At 44.8% G+C, this 18,425-nt stretch overlaps 1 protein-coding gene across 47 annotated transcripts in view; it reads right to left on the reverse strand.

Annotated features, from left to right (window-relative positions):
• CLASP2 (cytoplasmic linker associated protein 2) overlaps positions 1-18,425 on the reverse strand; it is a 175,354-nt gene that overhangs the window by 57,490 nt on the left and 99,439 nt on the right. For 18 of the 47 annotated variants that reach the window (XM_029048866.2, XM_029048861.2, XM_029048870.2 and 15 more), the window contains 12 exons: positions 17,588-17,680; positions 16,477-16,622; positions 15,784-15,919; positions 14,712-14,782; positions 13,654-13,713; positions 10,804-10,881; positions 9,682-9,849; positions 8,390-8,445; positions 7,555-7,725; positions 6,357-6,380; positions 4,201-4,218; positions 2,696-2,797 (listed from right to left, as the gene is read on the reverse strand). In XM_029048866.2, coding sequence (XP_028904699.1) covers positions 2,696-2,797; positions 4,201-4,218; positions 6,357-6,380; positions 7,555-7,725; positions 8,390-8,445; positions 9,682-9,849; positions 10,804-10,881; positions 13,654-13,713; positions 14,712-14,782; positions 15,784-15,919; positions 16,477-16,622; positions 17,588-17,680 — 1,123 coding nt within the window. Of the gene's footprint in view, positions 1-2,531; positions 2,559-2,695; positions 2,798-4,200; positions 4,219-6,356; positions 6,381-7,554; positions 7,726-8,389; positions 8,446-9,681; positions 9,850-10,803; positions 10,882-13,653; positions 13,714-14,711; positions 14,783-15,783; positions 15,920-16,476; positions 16,623-17,587; positions 17,681-18,425 lie in introns of all 47 variants that reach the window. The other 29 variants (XM_029048858.2, XM_029048869.2, XM_029048862.2 and 26 more) reach the window with 5 other exon arrangements.

The following is an 18,425-nucleotide window of genomic DNA, read 5'->3' on the forward strand; positions in this document are numbered from 1 at the left end:
AGACAAGACAAGAGAGAAGAGAAGAGAAAAGAAAAGAGAAGAGCAGAGGAGATGAGATGAGAGGGAGAGAGGAAGGGAGAGGGAGAGAGAGGGAGAAAGAGAGGGAGAAAGAGAGGGAGAGAAGTGCTACCTGACCACTCCCAGGATATCTAAGCAGGCTGTTCGGGGACGCAACGCTCGCCCCGAATTACGAGAGGCCAGAAACGTTGTCCCATATAAAAGTTATCCCATTCCATTTCCAGGGGCACAGTGTGCAAGGAACTGCCTCTAAATGACACCCGCACACTCAGAGATGCAACAGCAGCAGCTTCCTCTTTAAAGCACCAGAGACAGTTCTACGACTATAGTTCAGTGCACCCAAGGGCACTCAGTACCTGTGAGCGGATATAAATTGCAGTGTGCGGGTTTGGTATACTAAGTAGATGCAAAAGGCTTAAATCAGCTAATTCACAGAAAAGGACCAATTTTTTTTTTTTTTAAATCGACTCATTAAATGTTACGACAGTCGTTTTGCCCAATAACTTCTAGGAGTGGTATTTATTGAGTATTTAGCACTTACTGCGTGCAGAGCACCGTGCTGAGTGCTGGTTTGGGGCGAGCTTATTTTACCGTCACGGTGATCGTTTTTTTGAATATCTGCTCTGGCATGGGCTCTCTGCTCTATCACCATCTCTGGTTGTCTTACTGCAACAGGCGTCGAGTGATTGCTTTGTGCAGGGCACTGTGCTAGGCGCTTGGAAAAGGACAACGGAATGGACAGACCTGATCCCTGCCCTCAACGACTTGCACCTAAGGGCTGTTGGATATAAAGTGCTGGAGGGACAGGGGTCTGAATGTTTGGGTGAAGCAGAGGGGAGGGCAGGTCGGGGGAATGAGGGCTCACTCTGGGAAAAGCTCCTCGAAAATTACCCTCTTCTGTTAAAACTAGTACCGGACAGCAGTGGTGCCAGTGGAAGAAGATGCCCATGTGGTACACACACCCAGTGGCAGTTATGCTCATGACCAACACGCGTTACGGCAAAATGTGATTATGCTTCTATTGTACTCTCCCGAGGGTTTAGCCCCAAGCTACGCGCACACTGATGGATGGACACCACTCACCCGCACACGACCTATTCCTCTGCCATGGTGTCCTACCCAGAGGGGCTCGGGCTGCCGGAAGAACATTCCCAGAGAAGCGGCGTGGCTCAGTGGAAAGAGCTCGGGCTTGGGTCTCAGAGGTCATGGGTTCTAACCTGTCTCCGCCATGTGTCAGTTGTGTGACTTTGGGCAAGTCATTTAACTTCTCTGTGCCTCAGTTATCTCATCTGTAAAATGGGGACTAAGACTGTGAGCCCTACATGGGACAGTCTGATTACCTTGTATCCTCCCCAGCGCTTAGAATGGAGCTTGGCCTGCTCCTGGTAAGCGCTTAACAAATACATTATTAAATGCCTTAACAGCCCTTTCCCCAATCTACGTAACGAAAATATGAGTGTCGAGAGAACTGAGTGTACTCTTCTACTGCCCTGGGCCAAAGGTCTGCCCAGGAATGTATCTGTGATATTGTTGTGTTGTACTCTCCCAAGCGCTTAGTACGGTGCCCTGCGGACAATAAGCGCTCAACAAATACAATCGAATGACTGACTGGACTCCTAGCTCGCTCTGACATTTGGAGAGCCTAAATGATTTCTGTTAGAGGTAATTATTTTGCCTGTGGAAAACAAGAAGGAAATCAGAGGCCCTTCGAAAGACGGTCAAAGAGCCCTTGGGTACGAATAACTACGTACTTGGAATAACCATCACCATTATTCTCCCAGAACAACACACACATCCCTAGTTTTAGAGGTAAAATGCCAGTGAAAACCGAGGAGGAGGAGAAAAAAGACACCCTACTTTACTGACAACCCACCAGGAGATTTTAAAATGTCATAAATAGATGTATGTTTCCATTTTGGCTGACCGAGTTGGATCATTCATTTTACCTGGGCCTCAAAATTGTGATCCTCAAATCATTACCTGCAATTATCACCCCCAGATTAAAAATGGTCGCTTCAGACACAAATTGTGGAACTTATCTCAATTGACTGGTCACCTTGGGTTATGCTGAGGCGGGACATATTTTCCCACAGTTCTAACCCGAAATAAATCACGTTTCCACCAGCTTTCAGAAATGAAGGGCCTCCACCTGCAAGACTGTTTTTGGAAGAAAACCGGTCTTGGGTACTGAGGATATGTCAATTACCGTGAATCCACAAGGACCCCAAGAGATCTGTTTTGTACTATAGCAAATTTCTGACTAGATTCCAGATTTAATTCAGGCGGTTTTCTTTGGTGTCTCGGTTTATTTTGTTTTATTTTGTGGGGGGGGGAGAAGGAAGGAGGAGGAGGAGGAACTCTATAGGACGTACTTCCAAAGCAGGTGAGGTTCCCATTCATCTGTGGTAAATATTAATGATCCAGCCCTAAGGACAGACCAAAGAGACAGACAACACCCACTCAAAAAGATTTCAAAACATGCATAACCACTGACCCAAAACATTGAAAAATACCTTCATTTTTGTCAGGTGATGCAGAACCTATGGTACAGAACAACATCTCAGTATGTGGCCTCTCTTTTTTGTCTTTACCTACTGGTCATTATCCCAATACTTCTCTTGCTTAAAACTCTTAGCCGAGTTCATTAAACATAATGGGACCGATATGCAATACATACGCTGAGACTGGGAGACCATTTTCGTTCGACTGCGTCCTCTGGAATCGGTCTTGGAGTTCCCGATACCAACAAGGGGCGTTGAAAGCTTCGTTCGCACCCGACCTGTGAAGTAAAAAGGTTCCGCAATTAAATGGGTTGTTCTTTAAAGGTGGCTGGAAAATAAGAATTCTGTACAGGTCTACCGAAACTGGATGAGGACACCATGCTCGCACTAAGAAGGCGATGCTCACGATAATGAGGTACAATGGTTGTGTTTGCTCAACTGAATCCCAAATTTCTCTGAATCTGCAGGAATAAGGCTCAAATGAATCCAGCCAATCCTGATTAAAAAGGATTCCTCAAGATTCTCCTCAAGAATCCCAAATTTACTGGGCAGTTCTCTAGGCAGCCAGACTATAGGCCTTTCTCTTGCTCCTATATCCCATAGGAAGACTGCTCTGGTTCTGAGGCATTCTGAATGCATGTTTCCCTTCCCCAACTCACTCTGGTTTCCCTTATGTCTCTGGAACGGAAATCAAAGCAGCACAGAGTTCACACCAGTTGTGTGTGAGTGTGAATGCAATACAAGATGGGAGACAAGACTGGAAGTAGATTTTACCACCTCAAATATTCAGACAACGTGCAACCGAAGGAATAAACTACTTTCAACAGTAAGGAGACCTTGTGACGTGCATTTCCCTACATAGAGATTTATCCTAAAAATAGGCATATAAAAGGTGGATTGGTGGATTCCATTAAATACTAAGCCAACAGGTAGGCTTAAGCATTTTCAGTCCCTTTAAATTATCAAGTGGTGTACTAGGGTGATCAGGACAACGTTTGAGAAAACTATTCTATTTGAGAATGCCGTCACCCAGTAAGCAGTATTACGGACGTTAAAAATTTTCGCCGTTAAGACATTTGAAGGCAGTGAATCAACAGGACCCTGGGCTGACAAGGCAGACAAGGGTGACTAAATGCCATCTGCTCTAAGCTTAAGGGCTGTTCCATCTACAGGCGAGCGTCTACACAGGTGTAATGTTGGTTTCTTTGAGATGCATTTGATCAGCTCCAAAGAGAAATGTTAAAAAAAAAATCAAAAATGTTTAACGGGATACTATGTCAAAATACTTCTAGTCTCCAGTTAGTTGACAATAAATGATAAACACACATGCCTCCAAAGCAGAACAACATTCATTCAAATGATGTGAAAAATAGGAAGAGAATTGTGAAAAGGATACATAAATAGTCTAGTTCAAGTTTACAATTAAATGAGGTTACTCTTGTTAAACAGTGGCATTTTAAGAGCAAATGACTGTCTAATTGTCAGAGCGAAAAAATAAAAGGGGGAGGGCACAAAAACTACACATCATCACAACCAGATAGTAAAGTGTGGTGTACAAGCCAGCTAGATGGAAGTAAGGATCTTCAGCACAGAGATGTCATATTACAGTTTTAGCTTTTATCAATGAAAATATTATGGTGACGGTGATTTTCTATTCTATCAAAATGTATGCAAGTCTTACCATCCTCAGAAGCTGTGCCTAAATAGAAAAAATAAAACAATGACATTTCAACCGGTGCTACTTCCCTCTGATTGAATTCCTTTTAATGACTTAGTTAAGTAACTTAACTAGCAACTTTATCACACAAGAACGCATAGCATATATCGTTCGCTGTACAAATCAGGTACACAGATCGTTCTGGAAGATTAAAGGCAGAAATAGTAAACGAGTCAGGTTTACTAACTTAAATATCCCAACTGCTTTTTCTCTTTCTTTTCATTGAAAAAGAAAAAAAGAGGTCAGGTCACCCTAACGATTCTGAAAATGATACAGTTTAAAGAAAGCACTATAGACAATCAAGTTAGCAAAGTTCTAAAATGAATAAATGACGAGCTTACAGTCCAGAGGGGGAAACAGACCTTACTAAGAATAAATAACCATACTTTGTTACTGACAGACCTCCGAGCTAAGCTGATGATATTGCTCTAAATGTCATTCGACCTGGAACAGAAACCGAGATCTGGCAGTTTCACAATGATTCAGAAAGTGCGAAAGGAAAAGATCGAAAGGAAGGAAGGTTCAGGTGTATAATGAAATCCTCAGTGGATTGCCGTGCTTTGTCATGGAAGACAAATTCCTTCACCTTCGAAGTTTTTTCAAGTGTCAAGGAAATCACGTATTGCATCCAAAAATCTAAGTCCTCCCGCTCGAAAAAGGGATGCTGGTTCTGAGACCCCAGGAAAGCTTGAACCGCTGAGCCTCTTAAATCACCTTTACGCACGCAGACAACGGATGAGAGGTCTAGAGCCAATCCCGCTTATCATCCAAATGAGAGTGTGGAATCTAGGAAACTGTACTGATTGGTAATGCTTCACTAAGTGTCAATCAATCAGTCGTATTTACAGAGCGCTTACTGTGCGCGGAGCGCTGTACTGAGCATTTGGGAGAGTACAACACAATGATGTACTTCCTACCCGTGAGTGTTCTAGAAGAGGCAATCCCCCATAAGAGGAGAGACCAATTTACCTTTTTTTTGGTCCGTTAAGGGGCGTTATCGTACTAAATATGATAAAACGATTCAATGATGATGACGATAATGGCACCTGTTAAGCGCTAGCTGTGTGCCAAGCATTGTACCTAGTGCTGGGGTAGGTGCCACCTAATCCGGCCCAAGACGATCTCTCTGTTCCATATGGGGCTCACTGTCAAAGTGGGAAGGAGGACTACAGTAGATACAGAGCTACTATACTGAATATAGAAATACTATAATTGTAAATAGAGCATATGCAAATATATATTTGAATAATACAGTGCCCTGCATGCAGTAAGCCTTCAGGAAATACGACTGATTGATGAGTGGACCCTTCCAAAGTTTAATCGTAGGGGTTGAGGCCAGTTAGAAACAGAAGGCTGAATTGGATGCACATTTACAAAGGACAATACACTGTGAGTGCCTGCCTGCTACGTCCAGGTTTGGGCACAAACTTAACTGCAGGTAACTCTTTAAAAAGATCTGCCCAGGGCAGTTGGCGATTCAGGAAATGACTATTTCCCCAACTCGATCCCCCAGCCCTCGTTCCTTCCCTGCACCTTAGTTCAGGTTTGTCAGCTATGGAGTAGCTTTAGCTCTCTCCTGAATTCCTTTGGCAGTGGCAGAAAAGGCAGAGAAGAAGAGGGGTTCGATTCCAATCTAATGGGTTTGGAATTCAACAGACTTTATTAAGGTGAGCAACTAGCTTTCATTTTCTTTAATTAACTTTACTCAGAGCTTTAAGATATTAGGAAACCTCTAATGGAAACATCTATGACTATTCTGAAACCTGAATGGAGAGCACAGAAGATAATCTCAAATGTTAAACAAGTATGCAACAGTCATTATCAACTGGAGCGTGGAAATAAAATCTCAGTATCTTGCAGAGGCACTTTATCGGAATTCCTATTAATACTGAACATGCCTAGTTCTAACACTGGACTTCTATAAGAGGTAGGCTTCAGCTTTTTCGTATTAAGTGAACTTGAGTTAGTAAATGGTTACACACGATGAAATGTATTTCAAAAATCAGTTTCTTTTTTTTCAGAAATAGGTTAAGGACAAAAATCTACATAACATGCCATTCCTACCACTTAAAAGAAACTGCAACTTAAGGATTAAGAGGCAGACAAAAAGAAACTCTTACCATCCATCTTGTCAGAAGTATCCTCTTTGGTGAAAGAACAAGCAAAGAACAGGAAAACTTAGTAGGTTAGAATAAAGGTTTCACAATACAACACACACATTTTCATCACAGACACAAGACTAGAATTAACAGGGCAGATACACACACACCGAGATTGTGCTTAAATATGCTTTTATATGTGTGGTTTTCAACCTGGATCACATATAAGAGAAAAAAAAACATACAGGAGATGTAAAAGACACATGCCCATGCAGTATTTTACTGTATAATGATTTAGGTTGCAACTTGCATGAACGAACTCATAGCTTACAAACTCCAGCTGAATGGAAAACCACCTTATTCGGAGTGTACTGATATACAGAAACAATCAATCAATCAATCGGTAGCCACTATTTATTGAGGGATTTGTGCAGAGTGCTGTACTAAGCGCTTGGGAGAGTACGGTATAGTCGGGAGACACACAAGAAGAGGGGTCTGCTTCCATTTCGCACACCTTCAGAGCCGTATTAAAAGCACATCTCTGCTAAGAGGCCTTCCCTAAGCCCTCATTTCTTCTTCTCCCACTCCTTTCTGCACCGTGCTTGGATTGGCACCCTTTATTCATCCCCACAGCACCTGTGTACACATCCCTAATTTCTTCCTATTAACGTCTGGGTCCCCCGCTGGACTGTAAGCTGGTCGTGGGCAGGTCACGGACCTACCGACTCTGTCGTACTGTACTCTCCCAAGCCCCTGATAGGGTGCTCTGCACACAGTGAACTCTCGATAAATACGGTCGATCGACTGCGTTCCGCCTGTCCTCGTACATAGATCGTCATGCGGGGTGCAACTGCAGTGAAGGAGGAGGAGTGTGGGAGGCAGGATGAAAGCCTATCGGTCCTAGGAATCTCCTCCCTTGAGGCTCCGGTTCCCTGAGCCCCAGGGGAATGAGAGGGAGAGCTGCTGGGCCTGGGTGGAGGAAAATCAGGGATGAGGAGTCAAGAGGAGGGGCCTGGAACAATGGAGATTCTGCAGCCGATCCCTGGAGCTCAAATGCCCCCCGCATCCTACACAGCGCACAGGGGCAGAGGGTCACCTCATCCAAAAGCGAGTAGATTCTAGCCCGTAGACGGAAGGGAAAACCGCTCCGAGAATCCCACCAGAGAGGGCTGCGCTGACGGGCGCTCGCTGCGGTTTCTTCCAACTATCTGCCTCTCACCTAGGGAAGCATAGGAGCCGGGAGGTAGACCAGCTGCACCCAAGCGCCCACTTCCGGTTGGCTGACCAGCAGCATGGCGGGCCTTCGCTCCTGCGGCGGCATTGACGTCGATGTCACTCCGGGACCTCTGCAAACTTCCGGGAGTTGGAGGTGCTTTGAAACCCATGGACACTAAAAGGGGGAGGGGAAAGGAGGGAAAGGAATTACAATGGGGTGCATTTCGTCACCAGATTCCTGGGACACATCTCTTGCCATCATCATCATTTAAAAATGATACTGCCTCTAGAACTACGAAATTATAATTGAGCCCACACACTCTTCACTCCTTAAACACCCTCCTATTTACTGAACCTCCGTCGTGTCACTCTCGCCCATGACCCGTTTTTGTTCACGTCCTCCCTCCGCCCTGGAAATCCTTGCCCGTTCTTATCCGAAGGACTATCGCCCTATCTTCAAAGCCCTACTAAAATCCAAGAAGCCTTGCTTGACTAATCTCTCATTTCGCCACGCTATTTGCCCTCCCTCCGACGTTACCTAGGCACTTGGTTCTGTATCCCTTAAAGCACTTGGATACACATCCCTCCCCCCACAGCATTTTCGTACCCATCCTGAAACTCTGTTGCTCCTATCTGTGATATACTTTACTGTCTGCCTACCTGCCTGGATTATAAACTCTTATAAGCGGGCAGGGTTCATGTCTACCGACTCCACTGTATTATACTCACCCAAGCCCTAAGTAGAGTGCTCTGCCCACAAGCCAGCACTCAATACTCCTGAAGGATTCACAAACAGAACAAGCCAATCCATTCTTAATTTAATGGCAACAGGTAATTACCTCTTCCGGCCATAGTAGAGGGGCTGGCTGTGGACCATTTAGAGGAGAAAGGACGGCTGAAAGAAAGACAGTCAATAGTGAATTACTTTGCTGTGATATCATTAGAAATCATTAGGCCAGAGCACTACCTAACTCTAGTGCTTAAAATAACATTTTTCAACACTTTCTGAACACTGTGCAGTTTAGCAGGTATCTTCACCTAAAAGGCTTCCATTTGGGCAAGATCATAAAGAAGCTCCTCTTTACGATGTTTATGTTAGGGAACGTGCCTGCCAACTCTATTGTACTTTATTATTATTCTGGTATTTGTTAAGTGCTTACTATGTGTCAAGTCCTGTTCTAAGAGTTCGGGTAGATACAAGTTAATAAGGTTGGACACAGTCTCTGTCTCGCATGGTCTCACGGTCTAAGTAGGAAGGAGGATAGGAATTGAATTCCCGTTTTACAGGTGTGGTAACAGACACAGAGGTAAAGTGATTTGCCCAAGGTGGGACCACAAAGGAAGTGCTCAGTAAATGCCATGGACTGACTGATAAACAAGGGGCGCTCAGCACAGAACAGTCTTTGAGTCACTCTGGTGGATGCCTCTCTTCATGGGCCCTAGATTCCACCAACTCCCTGGGCTAGTTTTACTCTGGGCCTGAGGTGGTAAAGAGTCACTGGCCCAGTCTTTCAACCATCTGTGGACAAGTTGGCGTCAGACGTTCCATTTAGGATGCAAGGGTAAAAATTAAAACAATGTCTATTTAAAACGGAATATTAAAAAAAGATGATCTGATTTATTTACAGCCAAACGCACAGAACCGTCAAGCTGTCATTTACTGCTCTCATTACACATTTAGGTTTTTTTCTTCACATTTCTACACGGCTACCTGCAACAAAACTCGGCAAGACTGTGACACGGAATAGATTCAGCTAAGAGGATCAAAAAAGACAAAATCCTCCACAAAAATCTAGCCGATGCAGGCCATTCCACTCCATCCTTGCTAAGCAAGGAGAAAGAATGGCGGTAGATTAGTGGATTTCTGTGCCTTTCGACGTATCCAACGCTTTGGGAAGATTTTCCCCCGGAGAAACACCTCCCCGGTGGGAGAAAAAAATTGGGGGGCACTTTTAAATTTGTCCAAAAACCGTGAAAATCTACTCATCCCCGAGTTAGCCACCCCCCGGGGCAGCGGAGCCAGAGCCTCCCTTTGAGCCTAACCTCCTTCGGGATACTGGGCAGGCACACATTGAACTTTCCCGCTTTTGTGATCTTTTAGCTTAAACCTCACCACATAAATGAACCTTACTTGAGACTCTCTTGTGAGCTTGATGACGATCTGTCTGACTGAGGAAGAGATGCTATGCTACCGGAATTTTTTAGGTAGGTCTGAAGGCTCCTTTGATAGGACGGTTCTAGGGAATTATACAGTGTCTCGGCTTCCCCCGGAAAGTGGTTTCTAAGGCCCATGTAAGTCCTGTAAAACAAAGAGACGGGTGGTGATGCGTTAGGCTTGCCTCGGTTTGACTCGATTTTGAACTGCCACTACAGCAACAGAAATTCCTTTGTGGAAATTCCACAGGACCAAATGGTACGTTCAGAACAGTGTTACAATCTGGGATTATAGAGTGCAGTAGGGACAACGTCGCTGGCTGCGAATAACCCGAGAATCGCCTAGCAGTTGGCATTCGCTTGCTGGGAAATTCCACACCCGCGCTCAGCCTACACTACCGGCACGGGGGATTTGGCAAGTTTGTGGAAGGACACGGTGATTCTCTTTAATCCTTCACTACAGACTGCACATGTGAAGAAGAAGGGTATTTCCAGGATTATGAGAAGAAAGCAATCCTCCTTGAAGGATATTTCTTCTACATCACAATTGTGAAGATTTTTTTTTCTTCCCCATCAATGACTTAAACCCACTAAATTCCTGGTGCTGGTGAAATTTTGTTCTATATTGCTGCATTTTGATTCAAGTTATGAGACCAAATAGGGGATGCATAAATAGACTGGATTTCCATTATCAACAGTCTGGATAGTTCGGATTTCCATTACCAACAGGAAATCCGTGCTAGTATGACGATTAACAGGCATTACGGCTAAATGGAGGATGGAAATTTAGTACCTTTCTAACGACATCTGCTAATTTTACAAAGATTGTCAATTTTTAAAAAGCTGGGCAAGGTGTAATCCAACCTAAATTTTTCCCATTTATGGTAACCTCAGACTCCACTGATCGGATCAGAAGCCACAACGGGCAAGTGGGAAGTGTCCGTTAAGCATTCAACTGAAACCGTTAGCTGCAAATCCATCCGAGTATACATAATGAGAGATCAAAAGTCATCATGCAGTCGTCTCTCCTCAAAACGTGTCCCACAGAGAACGTTTAAATGGATCTGAAACCTCAGCGAGAGTGAACAAAATGGCTTACTTTCTTGCCTCAACTCTGGCCTCGGCATCCGCGTCGTGAATACCCTTCTTAATAGTTTCCACCAAAACAGCTGCGTGCCTGGAAAACAAATGCTCTTTGAGTCATGTTTCTAATTGCACATTAACCAAGAAACCAACAGACTCGTGGGCCCATCTTTAAAAATCACACTACCAAGACTAACCAAAAAGCAGAATTTTCTTCCTTTGGCTCTTAAGGTCACTATCAGCGGGAACAATTTTTCCTTTGGAGAGTTGGCACTTAGCTTGAACGAAAGGTCGACTACTTAGTCCAGTAGACCGTAAGTTCTCTGTAGGCAGGGAGTACTGTCACCATCTCTGCTGTACTTTCCCAAGCGCTTAGTACAGTGCTCTGCACACAGTAAGCACTCAATACAGACCTCTGATTGCTGGACTGATTGACTTGGAGAGAGTTAATGGCCAGGTAAGACATGGTTTACCTTAAGGCTCTTCATTATTATGTAAATTCTGCTAGGGCTAATTAGGAACTAAACAGTTTCCTGAGTGAACTGCGGAGGAATGGTCTCATATGAAAAGGAATTTGTACTGTTGCTTTAGTGTGCTTGGGACTTGAAACAATTGTTTATTGTTTGTAATGTGTTTATTTCTAATTCCAACGAACAACAGTGACAGCCGGTACTAATCGATCTCTCAACAAGTTTTATTTTATTGCTTTGTTTCTTAAATGTTTTTCACGTTACCATGCCGAGCCTTGTCTGTGTTCTTCTAAAAAACGAAAACTACTTCACAAAAGAGGTAATTGCTGCGGATACATGCTGGCTTTCTGAAATGGCGATAAACAGCAGCTATGGAACTTATTAGGGGCTTTATCATTTACAAAACGCCGGGCTAAGTATTGGAGTGGATGTGAAACAACTACATGGGACCCAGTCCCTATCCCACGTGAGACTCACAGCCTAAGAGGAAGGCAGATTAGCAAAAAACAATCAACGGTATTTACTACATGTTTACCGTTTGCAGAGCACAATCCTTGGCATCTGGGGGAGTACAATACGACAGAGTTGATAAACACGTTCCCTGGCCACAAAGTGCTTAAAATAATAATAATAATGTTGGTATTTGTTAAGCGCTTACTATGTGCAGAGCACTGTTCTAAGCGCTGGGGTAGATACAGGGTAATCAGGTCGTCCCACGTGAGGTTCACAGTTTACAGATTTACAGATGAGGTCACTGAGGCACAGAGAAGTTAAGTGACTTGCCCGCTTAGTCTAGAGGACCTTGACCTGAAGATGACGACCCTGATCTGGTTTTAAATATTGCCTGCCCACAACTGAAAACCTGTCATAACCGTTCAAATAACTTAAAGCGCTCATATAATGGATTTTTTAGGCCAGGAACTTTCAAATGCCTTTAGAGTGTAAACTCATCCTCTAGATTGTAAACTCGTTGTGGGCGGGGCACGTGTCGACCAACTCCACTGTGCTGGACTCTCCCAAGCGTTTAGTATAGTGCTCTGCACACAGTTTGATCGATCCAATGATCAACTGCCCATTCAATGGGGTAATAAAAGTTTGAAGTGTGCAGTCAATGGGGTATTAAAATAGCAGTCTGAAGTGTGCAGTCTGCACCTCGGGTAAACACCGCATTAAGTTTAGTGCCCTTAGGCAAATCGCTTCTTGCCACTGCAGGTGAGTCAGATGGACAGGCTCCAAGTGAAGACCTAAATGTGGACACCCCCCGCAGGGAGATGTCTTCTAAGAGCAGAAGACAATGGAACTGTAAATGGTAGATTAGGACCATCCCATAAAGAAGCAGTTCGATATAATGGTCAACAAGCAGAGTTTAAAAGCTGGGGGGGGGGGGGGGGGGGAGCTGTCACTGCTGCTTGCTGACCTCCGAAGGGAGGACTGACACAGACTCTGGGCAGTTAGAGACCTTTAGGATGACAAAGACACAGACTCCGGGCAGTTAGAGACCTTTAGGATGCTCATGTGGGTCTTAAACCTGTCCTCGGACTGAATACCAACTTAGGGCTAATCACTCCGCCTTAAAAGGCCTCAACGGCCCCGCACTGAGGGCTTAAATAGTGTCAGAGCTCATCGCTCTTGGGTTGAAGGCGTAACAGAAGCAGGATCCGCTGAGCTTGATGTTTCTCTGTGTGTTAAACATTTTCTTACTGCGGTAATGAACATCGTGGTCTATCCCGACAGCACAGCTGAGTCACGAACACCCCCGTCCCTAGCCGACTCCACCTCCCAGAGCGTCTAAGTATCCTGCTGAAAATTCCAAACCAGGGTTATCTGGGGAATAACGAGAAGGCGCACTCTGTCTTCTGCTTGACTATTCCCATCGGTGATGACACGGCCTTCCGAACTGGGCCCCTCGCATTGCTCGCCCCGGGCCTCGGACAAGGCCCGAGAGTTTCCAGTCAAGGTTGAAAAGAAAAAAAAAACTGACTTTCTGGCCCGTCGGCTCCTTGGAAACTGGAAGCTCCTTGGGGTGAGGGATTATGTCTACCACGTTGTACTTTCCGAAGTGCTTACGAGACGGCTGTGCACACAGAAAGCGTCTGATTGACTGCTGAAGTCAATCATATTTAGTGAGCGTTTACCGTGTGCAGAACACTTTATTAAGTGGCTGGGAGAGTACAATATAAGAAGATACCAATAAACAGACACATTCCCTGCCCACAACAAGTTTACAGTCTAGAGGGGAGCGTGCCTTTCTCCCTTCCAGTCCTCACTTTCATCAAGTCCCTGCCTTCATTTCTCCCCTTCCTCACGACCCGTTGTCCCCTCTGCTCTTCGGCACGTCTACGCGCAAGCGTGCCGACCAAGTCACAGTGTGGACGGCAGGCCAGATCGAGCCATACCTTTCCAACGAATGAGTCTGCCACTCCTGCAGCAGTAGATCTAAAAATTCAAACGAGCGTCTGAAAAGAGAAGAAAATCACAGGCGTAAGAAAATGTTGCCCCCGCTACTGAACCGTTGCCTAGTTCGGTGTTCGGCACACAGTAGGCACTCGATAAATACCACTGGCCGATTAGCCCTTTTCCGGTTTGCCTCCAAAACGCCCATTTTTCTTAAACCCAAAAGGGGATGCTGAAGCAGTTCTGGCAGGGTAGCAGATGGGGCAGTTATAGGGTTCTGAAGAATTGCAAGGGGGTACTACTAGAAAACTATAAATCATATGAATTGGGGGAGAGGCCTCTACACTCGCCCACTGTTCTAGCCTCTCTCCACCAGATCCTAGAATGTTTAAGTTGAGGGAAGGGAGAGCTTAAGTGAGGGATGGAGGCATTCAAAGGTGGGACATGGGGTTAGGGGAAAAGGGGGGCTGTGAAGGTGTCATGGGGTGAAACTCAGAGAACTAACTGTAGACCCCTATCTCCAGGGATTCATTTCAGCAATTGGACTTGCCTTAAAAAAACAAACAAACATTCTATGGCCTTCTTGCACACGTGCCAATGTTTCTGAAACAGAGGCAAACGGCACTATGCGGAACCCTCTACCAAACCCTCCCACCAAAAGAGGTACTTTTCCCGATTCTAAATTTTACAGGATGCACTGATGCAATATGCAATAACTAGGTTTTGATTCTGCCTCTTTTGGAAAGAGTGGGCAGTTTATTATACTAGTTTAGTTTATGATACTAGACCACAGTGCTGACGTTGGGTGCTCACAACACCTCTGTCTTACATAACCCTAGGATTCTGAACGTACTTTCTCCAAAATATCAGTGTCGGGCGGGTGGGGGGGGGGGGGCAGAGAAAGAGAATATCCGCCCAAACTTCTTTTCCTCCCTAGTTTCATTAGAATTTTTATTTACTGTTGTTAAGGAAAGCTGAGAAATTGATCAAATTAAAAACACACTTTTGCATGAACAGAATTTTATTAGACATTAAGAGCAGGATAACAGGAAACACTTACCTCCTCACAGCCACTGATTTTGAGGTGCAGTTGCTTGTTATTAAGGGTATGAGTCTAGGAACATGGGTATGCTGAAATGGACCGAAAAAACCCAATAAACGATACTGCGCAGTTACCTTGAATGACATTCCTGTGTGAAACTACTGAAAATGCCCAAGCTAAGTAACATCAACCCACAGACCTGGAACCTGATAGCAGCTTAGTACTTTGAAGCCCACTAAAATCCTAAAAAGAATCCCTCAAAAAAGATATCTGTTCACCAAACCGCCTCCACCACCTAACTGCCTCATTCTGGTTTTGGAGGAGGAAATAAAATACATTTTTGGGGTACCACATAATTGCAAGGGTAGTAATAATGCTTCCTGGGCAGAGAGCACTAAAATGAAGCGCTGAGAGAAAACACACGCGTGGGAATTAACCAGGATCCCCGTGCCTCTTGGGCTCACAAACTAAAAGTTGAAGCGAGGGAAACGGGATCAGAGACAGGCACCACAGGAGCGTTGAAAACACCAAAGACAGACAAAAAGGGGCTCAAAGTCTCGGCAGTGATCGGGGGTCGAGGGCAGGTGGGTAGGAAACATACACAACCCTAGAGACCCCGTGGTGTCCAGGTACCATCTTGTTGCCTTGTCAGCAATCAATCAGTGGTATTTACTGGGCGCTGATCATGTGCAGAGCACTGTCCTAAGCGCTTGGGAGAGTACAATCCAACTGAACTAGCAGACCCATTCCCTGCCCCTAACGAGCTCACAGTCTAGGGCAACGGTATCAAGCTGAGATTCTTTCCTCAGGAATGATTGGTTAGCTACCGCTTCTGTTTAACTGTGCCTCAGTTATCTCATCTGCAAAACGGGGACTGAGACTGTAAGGCCCATGTGGGACAGGGGCTGTGTCCAACCCGATTGGCTCGGATCCACCCCAGCGCTTAGTACAGTGCCTGCCACGGAGTAAGCGCTTAACAAATACCATAACAATTGTTATTCAAAACTTCGGGGACACTACATGGACCATGGACTGCTTTCAGATGTTCTTTCACCATGTTCTAAGTCATTTACCACAAGGAAATACCTACACGGATGATGAATCTGATTGCGGCGCATCCGGAAGTTGCCATGACTTTCGCGCTGTTGGGGACCAGATTAAAAAGCGTAGGCACGATGGCTTCAGCGCCATGGTCAAACTTGTTTCCCAAAACCGTTGAAAGGTGGCTGTTTGGGACATCAAAAAGGAGAACAAAGAGAAAATTGAGCAAGCCCGCAGTCAGGTTTGTGGGGAAGCGATGATAGACAGAAACTCCCCAAGGAAGACTGTTCACTGTTTGAACTGCTTTTTGAGGTCCACGGTTTTCTGTGGCAAAGTCATTCAGTAAAAACCTTCTCCTGATTCCACCATAAGCACAGTATTTCTCTTTCAAAGGTGACGAATAGTGGAGAACAATAGCTTCTTTTTCCCAGTTCCACTTGGAACCGTACCGAGTGGGAGAGGGAGAAAGAGGGCAGGAGCCAAAGGTTTTGTTCTTGGTAGCCCACGAGGGATATGAGCGAGCTCACTGGGTGGCTGAAAAATCCCTTTTGCTATAAGAATGGTTTGCTACTACAGGAAAAGTCATCGTGCTTTAGAAACTTTAATGGACTAGTCTACCTGGCTGAAGGAGTTAAACACACTCTATAGCAAAGAAAAAAAATGATGAAGGTAGAATTCAATGCCACGGCAGAAACTCCACTAAATTTCATACTAAAGCCCGTCACGGAAAACAGGAACTTACGCCACAGTGATGCAGGCCTCCCTAACCACCTGGGAGCGGAGATCCTTAGCTGAAAGTTTAAATGCCCCATCCAGCAATCGTAAATGCTGGAAAAAGCAGTCATACTGTGCGGCTCCTGCGACGAGCAAGGATCGAACTTTCTTGAGCTGAAACAGAAAGAGGAAAAAAAGGCCCAGAAAACAAAAATCAATATTAAACACGAGAAACGAGGCCAGAGCCGATATCCAACGAGAAGGTGGTACAGAGTCGAATCGCCGATTTTAAAAGTTGTCTCCATACTGAGCAGCCCCTTTCCCTTGGATGTCAGGGTTGATTCCCTGAGGGGTCCCGCCCTGGGGAGAATTTGCGTGCAGAATTCAGATCCCACGGCTGAAGCTGCATGATATTCATTCGATCCCACTTACTGAGCACTTATTGGGTGCAAAGCACTGTAATGAGCCCTTGGGAGAGTACGATATAATAATAGACATATTGACACATTCCCTGCCCACAACAAATATGCACTGCTGTTTCCACCAGCGCTGCGAGGCTATTTAGGCACACATATATTGTGGGAAGGACGTTTCCTAATTCCTCAAGAGGATTCTGGTCACAGCGGGTCATCACACACACCTTAGGGCAGAAATGGCATCTTGACAGGAACTGTGCTAGTAAATTAAACTTCTAATTCTGCCACTGAACACGCTTTTTTTGATGCCCGTACATATTACATTTAGTTATGACAAACTACTCCGATTCAGTGACACCCAGTATGTTGGAGGCTAATATAATGTCATGTCATTTTAAGTGGAGTCTGGGAAAAACAACAACCAAGAATACACAAAAGCACCCGAGTACATCAGTTATATGATAATCACGGGGAAACAATCCCTACGCAAAGATCAATTTCCTAGTTTACACAAAATTTACTTTTACAGTAGGCCTAAAATCTTTTGATTTTTCTCTAGAGGGGTTTAATATTCTTTCCTCAGATTTGTCAAGTGCGGGTCAGTTGTTCATACACTATCTTCTGCCATACATCATTCATTCAATTGTAGTTATTGAGCGCTTAGTGTGTGCAGAGCTAAGTTTGGAAAGGACAAAACACTTGGAACGACGAATGATCACTTACTGCATTTGCGCGTTGATCCCAATCATGTTTGTCATCAGACAAAATTTCCCTGATTTTATTTAAAGTTTCTTCAAGCTCTCGACTGGAATAGATCTTGAAAAAGGGAAAAAAAAAGTCTAGCATTAGTTTCCAAGTGCTTTGGAATTTTAATCAGAATTGCCTCTTCTGAGGTTTAACACACATTTGGCAAAACTGATGTATTGTGTTTAGGGAATACGTGAGAGTGTAAACCACAATAGCTTCGAGTGGGTGGGAAAACGAGGCAACAGCTTTGCTTTTTAAAAATCATAACCCCAAGTTTTAAAACACTTAGGACACACACACAAAAACGGACTGGCACGTCAACCTTAACGGAGAAGGAGGGGTCTCTTGCTGCACTGCTAACAGCTGGGAATGATGTTCACAAACAGTAAAAAAAAAACCAAACAAACCACAATTACTGACTTTTAAACTGTTTTACTGCCAGGTGAAGTGCGGTAGAGAGTGTCAGCCTTCCACGGCTGGGAGCAGTTCGCAACAGAGCAGCCAACTCAACTCACGACAAACTGCAAAAATCACTCAGAAGTTGGCAACCTTGGGGTGTGAGGGTGTACATGTGCGCGCTCTCTCTCCCCCTCCACTATGTTTCCACCACACACCCCTACTCCACTCTGATCCAGTGATAATCCAGGGATTATAATGATAATTAATAGTATGGTATTTAAGAGTCTACTACGGGTCAAGCACTGTAGTGAGCGCCGAGGCAGATACAAGGTAATCAGGTTGGGCACAGTCCCTGGGCCACATGGAGCTCACAGCCAAAGGGAGAGGAAGGACAGGTGTTGAAGGGAGACGCGGG

This window comes from Ornithorhynchus anatinus, chromosome 21 (assembly GCF_004115215.2).
Source record: "Ornithorhynchus anatinus isolate Pmale09 chromosome 21, mOrnAna1.pri.v4, whole genome shotgun sequence".
Classification (NCBI taxonomy): Eukaryota; Metazoa; Chordata; class Mammalia; order Monotremata; family Ornithorhynchidae; genus Ornithorhynchus; species Ornithorhynchus anatinus.